The sequence below is a fragment of the Hemiscyllium ocellatum genome, chromosome 6 (assembly GCF_020745735.1).
Source record: "Hemiscyllium ocellatum isolate sHemOce1 chromosome 6, sHemOce1.pat.X.cur, whole genome shotgun sequence".
NCBI lineage: Eukaryota > Metazoa > Chordata > Chondrichthyes > Orectolobiformes > Hemiscylliidae > Hemiscyllium > Hemiscyllium ocellatum.
The window spans coordinates 126,274,083-126,289,701 of record NC_083406.1 but is presented as its reverse complement, the minus strand read 5'-3'; the positions used below and the strand labels follow the sequence as shown (position 1 = coordinate 126,289,701).

Genomic DNA, 15,619 nt, shown 5'->3' with positions numbered 1-15,619 from the left:
GTCCCTCAGAATCCCTTCCAACAATGTACCCACCACTGATGTCAGGCTCACTGGTCTATAATTTCCTGGCTTTTCCTTACCACCTTTCTTAAACAGTGGCACCACATTAGCCAACCTCCAGTCTTCCAGCACCTGGGGCTATCAATGATACAGATATCTCAGCATGGGGACTTACAATCACTTCCCTAGCTTCCCAGAGTTCTGGTCAGGTCCTGGGTATTAATCTACCTTTATGCATTTTAAGATCACCAACATCTCCTCTTCTGAACTGTGAACTCTTTTCAAACATCAGTATTTATTTCCCCAAAGTCCTAGCTTCCATGTCCTTTTCCACAGTAAATACTGATGGGAAATATTCATTTCGTATCTCACTCATCTCCATTTGCCACTGATAAGCCCATATGACAGGCACATCTGTATCCTCCTGAAGTCCACATCTATATCTTCCTGTAATCTAAAGCTATCCTCTTCACTATTTACCACACAAGCAACTTTTTGCATCATCAGCAAACTTTCTGAGCAACGCACCAACATTCAAGTTTAAGTTGTTTATATAATTCACAAACAGTAAAAGCCCCAAAAATGAGGTAAGCAGAACCCCACTGGACACTGATGTCATCCCAAAAACACCCCTCAACCATTACCCTCTGCTTCCTGCCACTCAGCCGATCTTGAATTCAATTTGCCAAGTTTCCTTAGATTCCATGGATTATTAACTTTACTAATAGTCTCCCGTGCAGGACCTATCAAAGCCTTGCTGAAGTGTAAACAGAATGCATTGCCCTCATCTGTACACCTGGTCAGCAGGTACACCTAGTCAGCAGTATTTACTGCACAACCCGAAGGGTCAGTTTAATGCACTATTTCAAAGGGCAGTAACGGGAACTGCCGTAGTGCATGTCTGTATCGTTGATGAAAATGGCAACGAGGGCCAATACGTCCAGGAGAACATACCACCTTCATCACCCATTGGACGCGTCCTAGCAACCGATTGTGATCATGGGATTAACAGCAAGCTGACCTATAGGCTCTTCCCAGCACAAGGATCAATGCCAGATCCACTACTTTTTGTCATTTGCACATGGATAGCAGTGAGTTGAGGGGTGAGTAAGTTAAGTTACGATATTTTATATTAGGTTTCAGTCTCAGCACAACATCGTGGACCTAAGGGCCTGTTCTGTGCTGTACATTTCTATAAAATTACAGAGAGTGAGAACACTGACCAGTCCTTCACAAACCAGCCTTCCACCCATTGACTCCATTTACATTTCCCACTGATTTGGAAAGGCAGCCAACGTAATCGGAGACTCCTCCCTACCCCCCACCACCACCCCCCCACAACCCCCTCCACACCTCCCCACACCTCCCCCCACCACCACCCCCCCACCCCCACCTCCCCACACCTCCCCCCACCACCACCCCCCCACCCCCACCTCCCCACACCTCCCCCCACCCCCCCTCCCCACACCTCCCCCCACCACCACCCCCCCCACCTCCACCTCCCCACACCTCCCCCCACCCCCACCTCCCCACACCTCCCCCCACCACCACCCCCCCCACCCCCACCTCCCCACACCCCCCCCACCACCACCACCCCCACTCCCACCTCCCCACACCTCCCCCCACCACCACCCCCCCCACCCACACCACCCCCACCACCACCCCCCCCACCCCCACCTCCCCACACCCCCCCCCACCACCGCCCCCCCCCCCCCCCCCACCCCCCCCACCTCCCCCACCTCCCCCCACCACCACCGCCCCCACCCCCACCTCCCCACACCTCCCCCCACCACCACCCCCCCACCCCCACCTCCCCACACCTCCCCCCACCACCACCCCCCACCTCCCCCCACCTCCCCACACCTCCCCACACCACCAACACACATACCAACACACACACCAACACACACACCAACACACATACCAACACACATACCAACACACACACCAACACACACACCAACACACATACCAACACACACACCAACACACATACCAACACACATACCAAACACACCAAACATACTTAAACACACATACCAACAGCTTCACAAACACACATACCAACACACATACCAACACACACACCAACACACATACCAACACACATACCAACACACATACCAAACACACCAAACATACTTAAACACACATACCAACAGCTTCACAAACACACATACCAACACACATACCAACACACATACCAACACACATACCAAACACACCAAACATACTTAAACACACATACCAACAGCTTCACAAACACACATACCAACACACATACCAACACACATACCAACACACATACCAACACACATACCAAACACACCAAACATACTTAAACACACATACCAACAGCTTCACAAACACACATACCAACACACATACCAACACACATACCAACACACATACCAAACACACCAAACATACTTAAACACACATACCAACAGCTTCACAAACACACATACCAACACACATACCAACACACATACCAACACACATACCAACAGCTTCACAAACACACATACCAACAGCTTCACAAACACACACACCAACAGCTTCACAAACACACATACCAACAGCTTCACAAACACACATACCAACAGCTTCACAAACACACACACCAACAGCTTCACAAACACACACCAACAGCTTCACAAACACACATACCAACAGCTTCACAAACACACATACCAACAGCTTCACAAACACACACACCAACAGCTTCACAAACACACATACCAACAGCTTCACAAACACACATACCAACAGCTTCACAAACACACACACCAACACACATACCAACACACATACCAACAGCTTCACAAACACACACACCAACAGCTTCACAAACACACATACCAACAGCTTCACAAACACACATACCAACAGCTTCACAAACACACACACCAACAGCTTCACAAACACACATACCAACAGCTTCACAAACACACATACCAACAGCTTCACAAACACACATACCAACACACATACCAAACACACCAAACATACTTAAACACACATACCAACAGCTTCGCAAACACACATACCAACAGCTTCGCAAACACACATACCAACAGCTTCACAAACACACATACCAACACACATACCAACAGCTTCACAAACACACATACCAACAGCTTCACAAACACACATACCAACAGCTTCACAAACACACATACCAACACACCAAACATACTTAAACACACATACCAACAGCTTCACAAACAACTTCTTCCTCACTGTTATTAGATTTCTGAATGGACCTCTGAAATTTTAAATTTCATGTTGATCTCACTCTCTTTGGACCTAATGTGCAGTCGTACCCTCTCCACGCTTCAGGCTCACTGCCTTTATTCCTGATGAAGGGCTTTTGCCCGAAACGTCGATTTCGCTGCTCGTTGGATACTGCCTGAACTGCTGTGCTCTTCCAGCACCACTGACCCAGAATCTGGTTTCCAGCATCTGCAGTCATTGTTGTTACCCATTCTATTCCTTGCTCTGTTCTATTACCCAATGCACTGTGTATGGTACGATCTGCCTGTACTGCACACAAAACAAAAGTTTTCACTGTACCCGGCTACATGTGACAATAATAAATCAAATCAAAGATAAATCTCTGGCCTCCCTTCTCTATGGCCCTCTGATAATCCACGTTAATTCAAATTAACATCTTCCTGGTTAATGTGTCATCAGCCCAGTATTGAACTTCAAGATACTGTGAGATTTCTTTATTCATCCATGGAATGTGTGTATCACTGACTGAACCACAGTTTATCACAAAGCCCTCATTGCCCTCAAACTGAGTGGTTTGCTTGGCTATCTTAGAGGCAGTTAAGACTCAACCATGTTATTATGGGTCTGGAGTCACATGTCAGACAGACCAGGTCATAGCAGCAGATTTCCTTCACTGAAGGACACCAGTGAAACAGATGGTAGTTTCACAGCAACATTACTGACAATACAGATGGTAATTCCAGATTTTATTAACTGAAACCTACCCCAGCCCTAACCCACTCCCTATCTCTGTACCTCCTCCAGCCCCTACATCCCTCCCTACCTCTGTAATCTCCTGCAGCCCCTCACCCTTCCTGATCTTTTGGAACTTTATAAAACATTTGTTAGGTCACAGCTGGAGTACTGTGTGCAGTTCCTGTTACCATACCATTGAAAGGATGTAACTGCACTCCAAGAAGGTACAGAGGAGATTCACCAGAATGTTGCTCAGGATGGAAAGTCTCAGTTTTGAGGAGAGACAGGATCAGCTGGGTTTCATTCCTTGGAGCAGAGGAGGCTGAGGGGATCTGATTAAGGTTTACAACATTATGAGAGGCACAGACAGGATATGTTTAAAACCAGAGGGGATAAGTTAAAGGTGAGTAGTTTACAGGAGATCTGAGAGAATCCTTTCCCCAGAGGGTGGTGGGAATCTCTCTGCCTGAGAAAGTGGCGGACGCAAATAGTCTCACAACATCGAAGAACCATCAGGATGAGCATTTAAAATGCCAATGTACAGGAGGATATGGACCAAATGCAGGTAAATAGGATTAATGTAGTTGGTGTTTGATAGTTGGCATAGAGTTGGTGGGCCGAAGGGCCTGTTTCACTGCTGTATAACTCTATGACTATCTGTTAACACATCAAGCTGGCACAGCCTTCCATGGGTCTGTTAGAGAATGCTAACCTTCACATTTTCACTCATGTTCTCCTCACAGGTCTCGGCCACAGATGCTGACAGTGGAAGCTTTGGTGCCATCACTTATTCTATCGGCTCTGGGATTGGCAGCTTGGCTCCTGTTCAGTTCAGTATCGACCAATACACTGGCAGAATCTGCACCACAAGCCAACTGGATCGAGATGAGGGGCCCAATCACTATGAGTTCACAGTGACAGCAATTGATGGGGTAAGAAATAATATTAATCTAATCAGAGCCATAGACATGCAGGGAGTTTTACTCTGTATCTAACCACATGCCGTTTAAGACAGAAAGCGATGGCACTGAACTCATGGAGCCCTGCCAGGTAATTTTTCACAAGTGAAGCATTTACAGAACCTCCTGGGAAAACATTCGGTACTTTGGAGCATCTGAAGATTAATAAGGAGGAGTTATTAGATTTTTTAATGGGCATACAGGTCATACTCCCCTGAGATGGATCCCAGGCTGCTATGGGAAGCAAAGGAGGAGATTGCTGGGGTCCTGATGGAGATATTCAATTTTTCACCAGACACAGGTGAAGTACCAAATGACTGGAGGATAGGTAATGAGGTTCCATTGTTCAAGAAGGGCAGCAAGAATAGGCCAGGTAATCACACAGCAGTTAGTCTGATGTCAATGGTAGGGAAATTATTAGAAAATATTTTGAAGGACAAGATTAATTAACACTTGCCTTCATTGGACGGGGTATTGAGTATAAGAACTGACAAGTCATGTTAAAATTGCCCTGAAGATCCCTCTTGAAGGCTTTAGTCAGTAGATAGATGAATGCTAGTTTGATGAGGCGATCTGCGAGGTCTTCAAGGAAATCTTAGTTATGCCCTTTCCTGCAGCATCTCATGATCAAGTTGTCAATAGACTCTCAAAGTCTCTATGATAAGAGTTGGATTTTGATAATCCAGAAGTCAGTTTGTGTCTTGAGTTGGCCCTTAAGTGCTCTTTGTTCTTCTCTGAATCATTCTCAGAAAGATTGGGTATTTTTATTCTCCTTCCTAATAGTGTGTAAAATTTGCATGGATCTCTTCTCAGAAATCATCTGCAAAGTAAGCTGCGTATGTTGCTTAAATCAGTATAATTCAGTGAAGGTATCAATCATGGGTCAATCCATTATCAAATGTTTGCCCTCGTGTGAGATGGTTTACTGAACATGAGTGCAGAGCTTGTTTATTTTTGTCTTTTACTTGCTTTGCTGTTTTGTCCTTTTATTTCTCCTCTTTTGTTTCTTTCTTAATTTATTTGTTGCTGTTGTACTTCCTTAAGAGTCAAACACCAGAGGGAGTTCACAACAAGTAAGGGGTGGTGATGTCACATCAGCTTTAGTACCCTATTAGAGCAATGAGAATCCCAGACAAAATGCACTGACATGTGTGCTCCTTGTAGCTTTCCCTAATCACACTGTTTCAATTGGCTTTTCAATCAGCTCCATTGGTTGTGTGCTCAGGAGGCTCAGCATAAGAATGACCTTCCTGATTGGTTCCTGGACAGTGATTCCTTGACATAGAGTCATAGAGATGTACAGCATGGAAACAGACCCTTCGGTCCAACCTGTTGGGTGAAGTTCACAGCACAGAATCAGATAAATTTAATTGTTGTTTTAAGTCTGTCCAAGAGAAAGGCTGCAGTAGTGAGTACAGTGGATTCTTTCTTGATTATACGTTTTTTGAAGATAAGTCTCTTGATTAAACTTAAAATATAAGCCATCGCTATTAATTTAACCAGGGGCAGTGTTTGGAGAGGAATAAGACTGTGTTATTTTCTGGGTCTGTAGACTGTGAAGGAGCAAAAATGGCCTTTGCAGTGATGTGTACTCGTCAGATGTTTAAAGAGAGTTTAAGGGTTACTGTGGATTATATCTGCCATAAATGTTGTTGGATGCGAAATTTATCAGATCGAGTGGATCGGTTGGAGAGACAGATAGAAGCAATGAGGAATTTGCAATAGCAACAGTATGTGATGGATGGCAGTTATAAGAAGGGGGAAAGTCTCAGATACAGTCACATAGATGGGTTAACTCCAGGAAGGATAAAAGAGGTAGGCAGCTAGTGCAGGAGTCTTTTGTGGATATACCCATTTCAAACAGGTATGCTGTTTTGGAAAATGTAGGGGGTGATGGATTCTCAGGGGAACGTAGCACGAACAGCCAATTTCTGGTATTGAGACTGGCTCTAATGCAACGAGGGGTACGTCTGCTTCCAAGAGATCAATTGTGTTAGGGGATTCTGTAGTCAGAGGTACAGACAGATGTTTCTGTGGCCAGCAGAGAAAAAGCAGAATGGTGTGTTGTTTCCCTGGTGCCAGGATCAAGGATGTCTCAGAGAGGGTGCAGAATGTTCTCACGGGGGAGAGGGGCCAGCAGGAGGTCATTGTCCACATTGGAACCAACGACATTGGAAGGGAAAAGGTTGTGATTCTGAAGGGAGATTACAGCGAGTTAGGCAGAAATTTAAGAAGGAGGTCCTCAAGGGTAGTAATATCTGGATTACTCCCAGTGCTACAAGCTAGTGAGGGCAGGAATAGGAGGATAGAGGAGACAAATGCATGGCTGAGGAGCTGGTGTATAGGAGAAGGATTCACATTTTTGGATCATTGGAATCTCTTTTGGGGTAGAAGTGACCTGTACAAGAAGGACAGATTGTACCTAAATTGGAAGGGGACTAATATACTGGCAGGGAAATTTGCTGGAACAGCTTGGGAGGATTTAAACTAGTAAGGTGGGGGGGTGGGACCCAGGGAGATAGTGAGGAAAGAGATCAATCTGAGACTGGTACAGCTGAGAACAGAAGCGAGTCAAACAGTCAGGGCAGGCAGGGACAAGGTAGGACTAATACGGTAAACTGCATTTATTTCAATGCAAGGGGCCTAACAGGGAAGGCAGATGAACTCAGGGCATGGTTAGGAACATGGAACTGGGATACCATAGCAATTACAGAAACGTGGCTCAGGGATGGGCAAGACTGGCAGCTTAATGTTCCAGGATACAAATGCTACAGGAAGGATAGAAAGGGAGGCAAGAGAGGAGGGGGAGTGGCATTTTTGATAAGGGATAGCATTACAGCGGTGCTGAGGGAGGATATTCCCGGAAATACATCCAGGGAAGGTATTTGGATGGAACTGAGAAATAAGAAAGGGATGATCACCTTATTGGGATTGTATTATAGACCCCCCCAATAGTCAGAGGGAAATTGAGAAACAAACTTGTAAGGAGATCTCAGTTATCTGTAAGAATAATAGGGTGGTTATGGTAGGGGATTTTAACTTTCCCAAACATCGACTGGGACTGCCACAGTGTTAAAGGTTTAGATGGAGAGGAATTTCTTAAATGTACAAGACAATTTTCTGATTCAGTATGTGGATGTACCTGCTAGAGAAGGTGCAAAACTTGACCTACTCTTGGGAAATAAGGCAGGGCAGGTGACTGAGGTGTCAGTGGGGGAGCACTTTGGGGCCAGCAACCATAATTCTATTCATTTTAAAATAGTGATGGAAAAGGATAGACCAGATCTACAAGTTGAAGTTCTAAATTGGAGAAAGGCCAATTTTGACGGTATTAGGCAAGAACTTTCGAAAGCTGATTGGAGGCAGATGTTCGCAGGTAAAGGGACAGCTGAAAAATGGGAAGCCTTCAAAAATGAGATAACAAGAATCCAGAGAAAGTATATTCCTGTCAGGGTGAAAGGGAAGGCTGGTAGGTATAGGGATGACTAAAGAAATTGAGGGTTTGGTTAAGAAAAAGAAGGAAGTATATGTCAGGTATAGACAAGATAGATCGAGTGAATCCTTAGAAGAGTATAAAGGAAGTAGGAATATACTTAAGAGGGAAATCAGGAGGGCAACAAGGGACATAAGATAGAATTGAGGAGAATCCAAAGGGTTTTTACAAATATATTAAGGAAAAAAGGGTAACTAGGAAGAGAATAGGGCCACTCCCTCCGTGACTCCCTCGTCAGGTCCACACCCCCCACCAACCCAACCTCCACTCCCAGCACCTTCCCCTGCAACCGCAAGAAATGCAAAACTTGCGCCCACACCTCCTCCCTTACTTCTCTCCAAGGCCCCAAGGGATCCTTCCATATCTGCCACAAATTCACCTGCACCTCCACACACATCATTTACTGCATCCGCTGCACCCGATGTGGCCTCCTCTATATTGGGGAGACAGGCCGCCTACTCGCGGAACGTTTCAGAGAACACCTCTGGGACATCTGGACCAACCAACCCAACCACCCCGTGGCTCAACACTTCCACTCCCCCTCCCACTCCACCAAGGACATGCAGGTCCTTGGACTCCTCCATCACCAGACCATAGCAACACGACAGCTGGAGGAAGAGCGCCTCATCTTCCGCCTAGGAACCCTCCAGCCACAAGGGATGAACTCAGATTTCTCCAGTTTCCTCATTTCCCCTCCCCCCACCTTGTCTCAGTCAAATCCCTCGAACTCAGCACCGCCTTCCTAATCTGCAATCTTCTTCCTGACCTCTCCGCCCCCACCCCACTCCGGCCTATCACCCTCACCTTGACCTCCTTCCACCTATCACATTTCCAACGCCCCTCCCCCAAGTCCCTCCTCCCTACCTTTTATCTTAGCCTGCTGGACACACTTCCCTCATTCCTGAAGAAGGGCTCATGCCCGAAATGTCGACTCTCCTGCTCCTTGGATGCTGCCTGACCTGCTGCGCTTTTCCAGCAACACATTTTCAGCCCCTCAAAGATCAGCAAGGGGGCCTTTGTGTGGAGCCACAGAAAATGGGGGAGATACTAAATGAATATTTTGCATCTGTATTTACTGTGGAAAAGGATATGGAAGATACAGACTGTAGGGAAATAGATGGTGACATCTTGCAAAATGTCCAGATGACAGAGGAGGAAGTGCTGGATGTCTTGAAACGGTTAAAGGTGGATAAATCCCCAGGACCTGATCAGGTGTACCCGAGAACTCTGTGGGAAGCTAGAGAAGTGATTGCTGGCCTCTTGTTGAGATATTTGTATCATCGATAGTCACAGGTGAGGTGCTGGAAGACTGGAGGTTGGCAAACGTGGTGCCACTGTTTAAGAAGGGTGGTAACGACAAGCCAGGGAACTATAGACCGGTGAGCCTGACCTCAGTGGTGGGCAAGTTGTTGGAGGGAATCCTGAGGGACAGGATGTACATGTATTTGGAAAGGCAAGGACTGATTCGGGATAGTCAAAATGACTTTGTGCTTGGGAAATCATGTCTCACAAACTTGATTAAATTTTTTGAAGAAGTAACAAAGAAGATTGATGAGGCCAGAGCGATAGGTGTGATCTATATGGACTTCAGTAAGGCATTTGACAAGGTTTCCCATGGGTGACTGATTAGTAAGGTTAGATCTCATGGAATACTGGGAGAACTAGCCATTTGGATACAGAACTGGCTCAAAGGTAGAAGACAGAGGGTGGTGGTGGAGGGTTGTTTTTCAGACTGGAGGCCTGTGACCAGTGGAGTGCCACAAGGATCGGTGCTGGGTCCTTTACTTTTTGTCATTTACATAAATGATTTGGATGGTAGCATAAGAGGTACAGTTAGTAAGTTTGCAGATGACACCAAAATTGGTGGTGTAGTGGACAGCAAAGAGGGTTACCTCAGATTACAACAGGATCTGGACCAGATGGACCAATGGGCTGAGAGGTGGCAGATGGAGTTTAATTCAGATAAATGCGAGGTGCTGTAATTTGGGAAAGCAAATCTTAGCAGGACTTATACACTTAATGGTAAGGTCCTGGGGAGTGTTACTGAACAAAGGGACCTTGGAGTGCAGGTTCATAGCTCCTTGAAAGTGGAATCGCAGGTAGATAGGATAGTGAAGGCGGCGTTTGGTATGCTTTCCTTTATTGGTCAGAGTATTGAGTACAGGAGTTGGGAGGTCATGTTGCGGCTGTACAGGACATTGGTTAGGCCATTGTTGGCATATTGTGTGCAATTCTGGTCTCCTTCCTATCAGAAAGATGTTGTGAAATTTGAAAGGGTTTAGAAAAGATTTACAAGGATGTTGCCAGGGTTGGGAGGATCTGAGTTACAGGGAGAGGCTGAACAGGCTGGGGCTGTTTTCTCTGGAGCGTCGGAGGCTGAGGGGTGACCTTATAGAGGTTTACAAAATTATGAGGGGCATGGATAGGATAAATAGGCAAAGTCTTTTCCCTGGGGTCGGGGAGTCCAGAGCTAGAGGGCATAGGTTTAGGGTGAGAGGGGAAAGATATAAAAGAGACCTAAGGGGCAACCTTTTCACGCAGAAGGTGGTACGTGTATGGAATGAGCTGCCAGAGGATGTGGTGGAGGCTGGTACAATTGCAACATTTAAGAGGCATTTGGATGGATATATGAATATGAAGGGTTTGGAGGGATATGGGCCGGGTGCTGGCAGGTGGGTCTAAATTGGGTTGGGATATCTGGTCAGAATTGTGTGAGGGCAGTGCAGCAGAAACCAGCTTTCATCCACCACCACCCCTCCTCCCCCAACCTCATCCCAGGTCGAAACTTCCCTCTCTCCCATGCCCCTTTGACCTGACTAAACTGTCCATCTTCCTTCCCACTGACTAATCCCAATCACCTCCTACCTGCATCTACCTATCACCATCCCACCTACCTTTCCCCCAGCCTCCCTCTATTTATTCTCAGCCCCCTTCCCCATTCCTGATGAAGGGTCCTGCCCAAAACGTCGAGTCCCCTGCTCTCCTGCTGTGCTTTTTCCAGCTTCGTGTTTTATCGACAGTACAACAGAAATATCTAGACTCTGAAGAGACAACACTCACCCCTCTCTCTCTCTCTCTCTCTCTCATTCCGCTCCCCAAGCTGTAACAGAAAGCCCCCAGTAGCTAGCCACTGGCCCAATCTTTTCTCCATTAGCTTGGGGAGAAACCACCCGAAACATTCCGAAAGGGCAAACACTGACCCAGTGTCATCAGCTTCGGAGGGAATTGAAAGGAATCAAAACAAAACAACTCATCAACATCTCTATCAGGATTGGTGTGTCTTTAACTTTTACCTCAATCCCTAAGACTTACGTCTTGTCTGTGTCTCTGTTTTATATATGGAGGGGAATTTTAAAAAAGGGGAGTCACTGGAATGCTCTGAGATCCAAGGCAGTGTAATCTTCAGTGGGGTTTCCAAAAGTCTGCAAAAGTGATCTTGCAGTTATTTAGGAGCAGTCCCTGCTGCTTCGCAATGTACCACCACTACTGGTTACCCAGACCAGTTCTACCCCTTTGATCTGTTGTAGCTGCAGTAATGAGCTATTTACCTTCAGTGGGTTACTCTGCTGTGATGAGGAGTTTATATATTCACTCCTGCAGCATCAGAATGAGTGACATCGTAGTGAAAGATTCAGTAGGCTTTTAGACAACTCCTTGTATCTGTATATATTGCAATCGAAGGATTGTATAAGTCAGGGCTGAGCTGTTTGTATACAAACTGGAACACACACCTGTCAGTGTGTCTTGCTGTAAGAGGACTCGGTAAGATGGAGAGTGAGAATTTATACCCTGAGAACACATGTACCATGATGGCACCCGAATCATGAGCATGTCACACACTGGCTGTGACACATCAGTGGGCACAAGCATTTCTGTGATCAAGTGTTTCAGTGTTTGTGGTAACTCCAGTATTAACCTCTCACTCTGTGTCTCTCCACTAGGGTGGCCTAAAGTCAGTGGCCTATGTGAAAGTTTACTTGGACGATATCAATGATAACAGGCCAGTGTTCTACCCAGTCCAGTATGCAGCCAGTGTCAGCACACAGAGCTTACCGGGGACTGCTGTACTCAGAGTGTCTGCTTTTGACAAGGATGTTGGACAGAATGGAAAAGTGACCTATCGGATTGTGTCAGGAAACCTGCTGTCATTATTCACACTGAACAGGGACACAGGTAAGTGCCTTTGTGCTAAACTCTTGTGAACAAACACAGAGAGAAGCTAGTTGACCCCAGCTGTACCCTCCGATCCCTGGCCACTACCTTGAAGCCAACACAAGGCTCTTTTTTTGCTGTGACCCCACCCCCATCCCCCCAACACACACACACACACACACACACACACACACACACACACACACACACACACACACACACACACACACACACACACCTCATTCCCTGATCAGAGAGCCCCAGGGTAGAGCGGGACACACTACATGAACTGCTAGCTCCTGACAGAGCTGGCTCAGTGACCTTGTCCTTGTTCCAAGCTTCAGTGAATTTTTTTCCCTGAAAAATTGCTGCTATGTGTCATCACATCCTCTTGTTTTGTTGGGACACTTCCTGCCCTCTGGAAACTTCCTGTTTAACATTTGGCCTTCACTGAACAGCTGTGAGAAACTGATTGTTCCGTCCAGACCTTGTTCCTTCAGCACCCCCACTCACTGCTCTGCCCCTGCCCCCGCACAGCTCTCCCCCTCCTCCTCTCCCCCTCTATGTCTTCCACATTCCCTCCTGCACCCTCCCCCATTTATGTTTTGCCTTTGAGCCCACTCTGGCCACTTGACTCAACCCCACACTCTACCTCCTTCACCCTCCCTCCTCCTCTCCCCCATCACACTCACCCACCTCTCCCCACTGAACCCCTCCCTCCTCCTCCCCTCTGTCTGCAGACGATTTATTTTGTGAGTTGTCAGTGATGGAGTCGTGTCTCTGACTGAACACTTCAATCTCAATCCAATTCTCTCTCATCTGTCCATCTATCAACCTCTCCATCACCCCCCCCCCCCACTTCCCCCCCACCCCACTCCCCACACTACCCCGCTCACTCCCCCCACACTTCCCCCTCACTCTCCCCCACTCTCTCCATAACTCCCCCCACTCTCTCCATCACTCCCCCCCACTCGCCCCTCACTCCCCCCACTCTCTCCATCACTCCCCCCACTCTCTCCATCACTCCCCCCCACTCGCCCCTCACTCCCCCCACTCTCTCCATCACTCCCCCCACTCTCTCCATCACTCCCCCCACTCTCTCCTTCACTCCCCCCCACTCTCTCCATCACTCCCCCCACTCTCTGCATCACTCCCCCCACTCTCTGCATCACTCCCCCCCCACTCTCTCCATCTCTCCCCAACTCTTTCCATCACCCCCCAACTCTCCATCACTCCCACCCACTCTCTCCATCAGTCCCCCCACTCTCTCCATCACTCCCCCCCACTCTCTCCAACACCCCCCACTCTCTCTATCACTCCCCCACTCTCTCCATCACTCCCCCACTCTCTCTGTCACTTCCCCCCACTCTCTCCTTCACTCCCCCCACTCTCTCCATCACTCCCCCCACTCTCTCCATCACTCCCCCCCACTCTCTCCATCACTCCCCCCACTCTCTCCATCACTCCCCCCCTCCATCACTCCCCCCCACTCTCTCCATCACTCCCCCCACTCTCTCCATCACTTCCCCCTCTCTCTCCATCACTCCCCGCGCTCTCTGTCACTCCCCCCCACTCTCTCCATCACTCACCCCCCCACTCTCTCCATCACTCCACCCCCACTCTCTCCATCACTCCCCCCCATCACTCCCCGCTCTCTCTGTCACTCCCCCCCACTCTCTCCATCACTCCCCCACTCTCTCCATCACTCACCCCCCCACTCTCTCCATCACTCTCTCTCCATCACTCCCCGCTCTCTCTGTCTCTCCCCCCCGCTCTCTCCATCACTCATGCCCCACTCTCTCCATCACTCCCCCCCCACTCTCTCCATCACTCCCCCCACTCTCTCCATCACTCCCCGTCTCTCTGTCACTCCCCCCCACTCTCTCCATCATTCCCCCCCTCTCCATCACTCCCCCCCACTCTCTCCATCACTCCCCCCCTCTCCATCACTCCCCCCCACTCTCTCCATCACTCCCCCCCCACTCTCTCCATCACTCCCCCCTCCACTCTCCCCATCACTCCCCGCTCTCTCCTCTAGAAATGATGTCTGTGTCTTTTGCCCTTTTAAAAATAGTTGCTTCATTGGCTGAGGATTTACCCAGAATCCTGTTCATGAAGTGGGTGCAAAGAATATAAGACCCATTCCTCACACGGTCACTCTGCACCAACCACTTCCTCACACGGTCACTCTGCACCAACCACTTCCTCACACCAACCACTTCCTCACACGATCACTCTGCACCGACCCCTGCCCACACGGTCACTCTGCACCAACCACTTCCTCACACGGTCACTCTGCACTGACCCCTTCCCCACACGATCACTCTGCACTGACCCCTTCCCCACACGGTCACTCTGCACCGACCCCTATCCCACATGGTCACTCTGCACTGACCCCTGCCCCACACAGTCACTCTGCACTCACCCTTTCCCCATATGGTCACTCAGCATTGACCCCTGCCACACATGGTCACTCTGCACTGACCCCTTCTCAACACGGTCAATCTGCACTGACCCCTTCCCCACATGGTCACTCTGCACTCACCCCTGTCCCATATGGTCACTCTGCACTCACCCCTTCCCCACATGGTCACTCTGCACTGACTCCTGCCCCACACAGACATTGAGCAGTAATTTCTGTTAAAGTGTGAGGGGCAGTTTGAAAGTTTCTCCGGATGCATCAGTCACACTGACACTCTTTCTGGTTCAGTCTCTGTGTTCCACTATCCCTGGCTAATGGTGATATACTCGTGATTGGTGAGGCAGGTGCAAATGGGTCGCACGGTCACACCTTACCATCTGGTGTTATAAATGTCACTGGATTCAGATGATGTGTACAAATAGCTCTCTCCCTGTTCCTGTGCCCTGGGCAATTTCCTGCATGAACTAACAGCACTCAGACCTGCCAAGATAAACTCTACAGTCAGCAGCAATGGCTGAAAATCATTTCTCCTTCAATAAGAATTGGCAGATAGTGTCCTGAGACTCACACACGGGGAATGTAATGCTCCTGGAACCAGTCACAGAGCGCTTAGCCAGTGGT

General features: G+C 48.1%; 1 protein-coding gene across 1 annotated transcript in view; it reads left to right on the top strand.

The window, feature by feature from the left end:
* LOC132816982 (protocadherin-16-like) overlaps nucleotides 1-15,619 on the top strand; it is a 411,427-nt gene that overhangs the window by 307,840 nt on the left and 87,968 nt on the right. Inside the window, exons 2-3 of the mRNA XM_060827009.1 lie at nucleotides 4,716-4,904; nucleotides 12,366-12,597. Coding sequence (XP_060682992.1) covers nucleotides 4,716-4,904; nucleotides 12,366-12,597 — 421 coding nt within the window. The remainder of the gene's footprint in view (nucleotides 1-4,715; nucleotides 4,905-12,365; nucleotides 12,598-15,619) is intronic.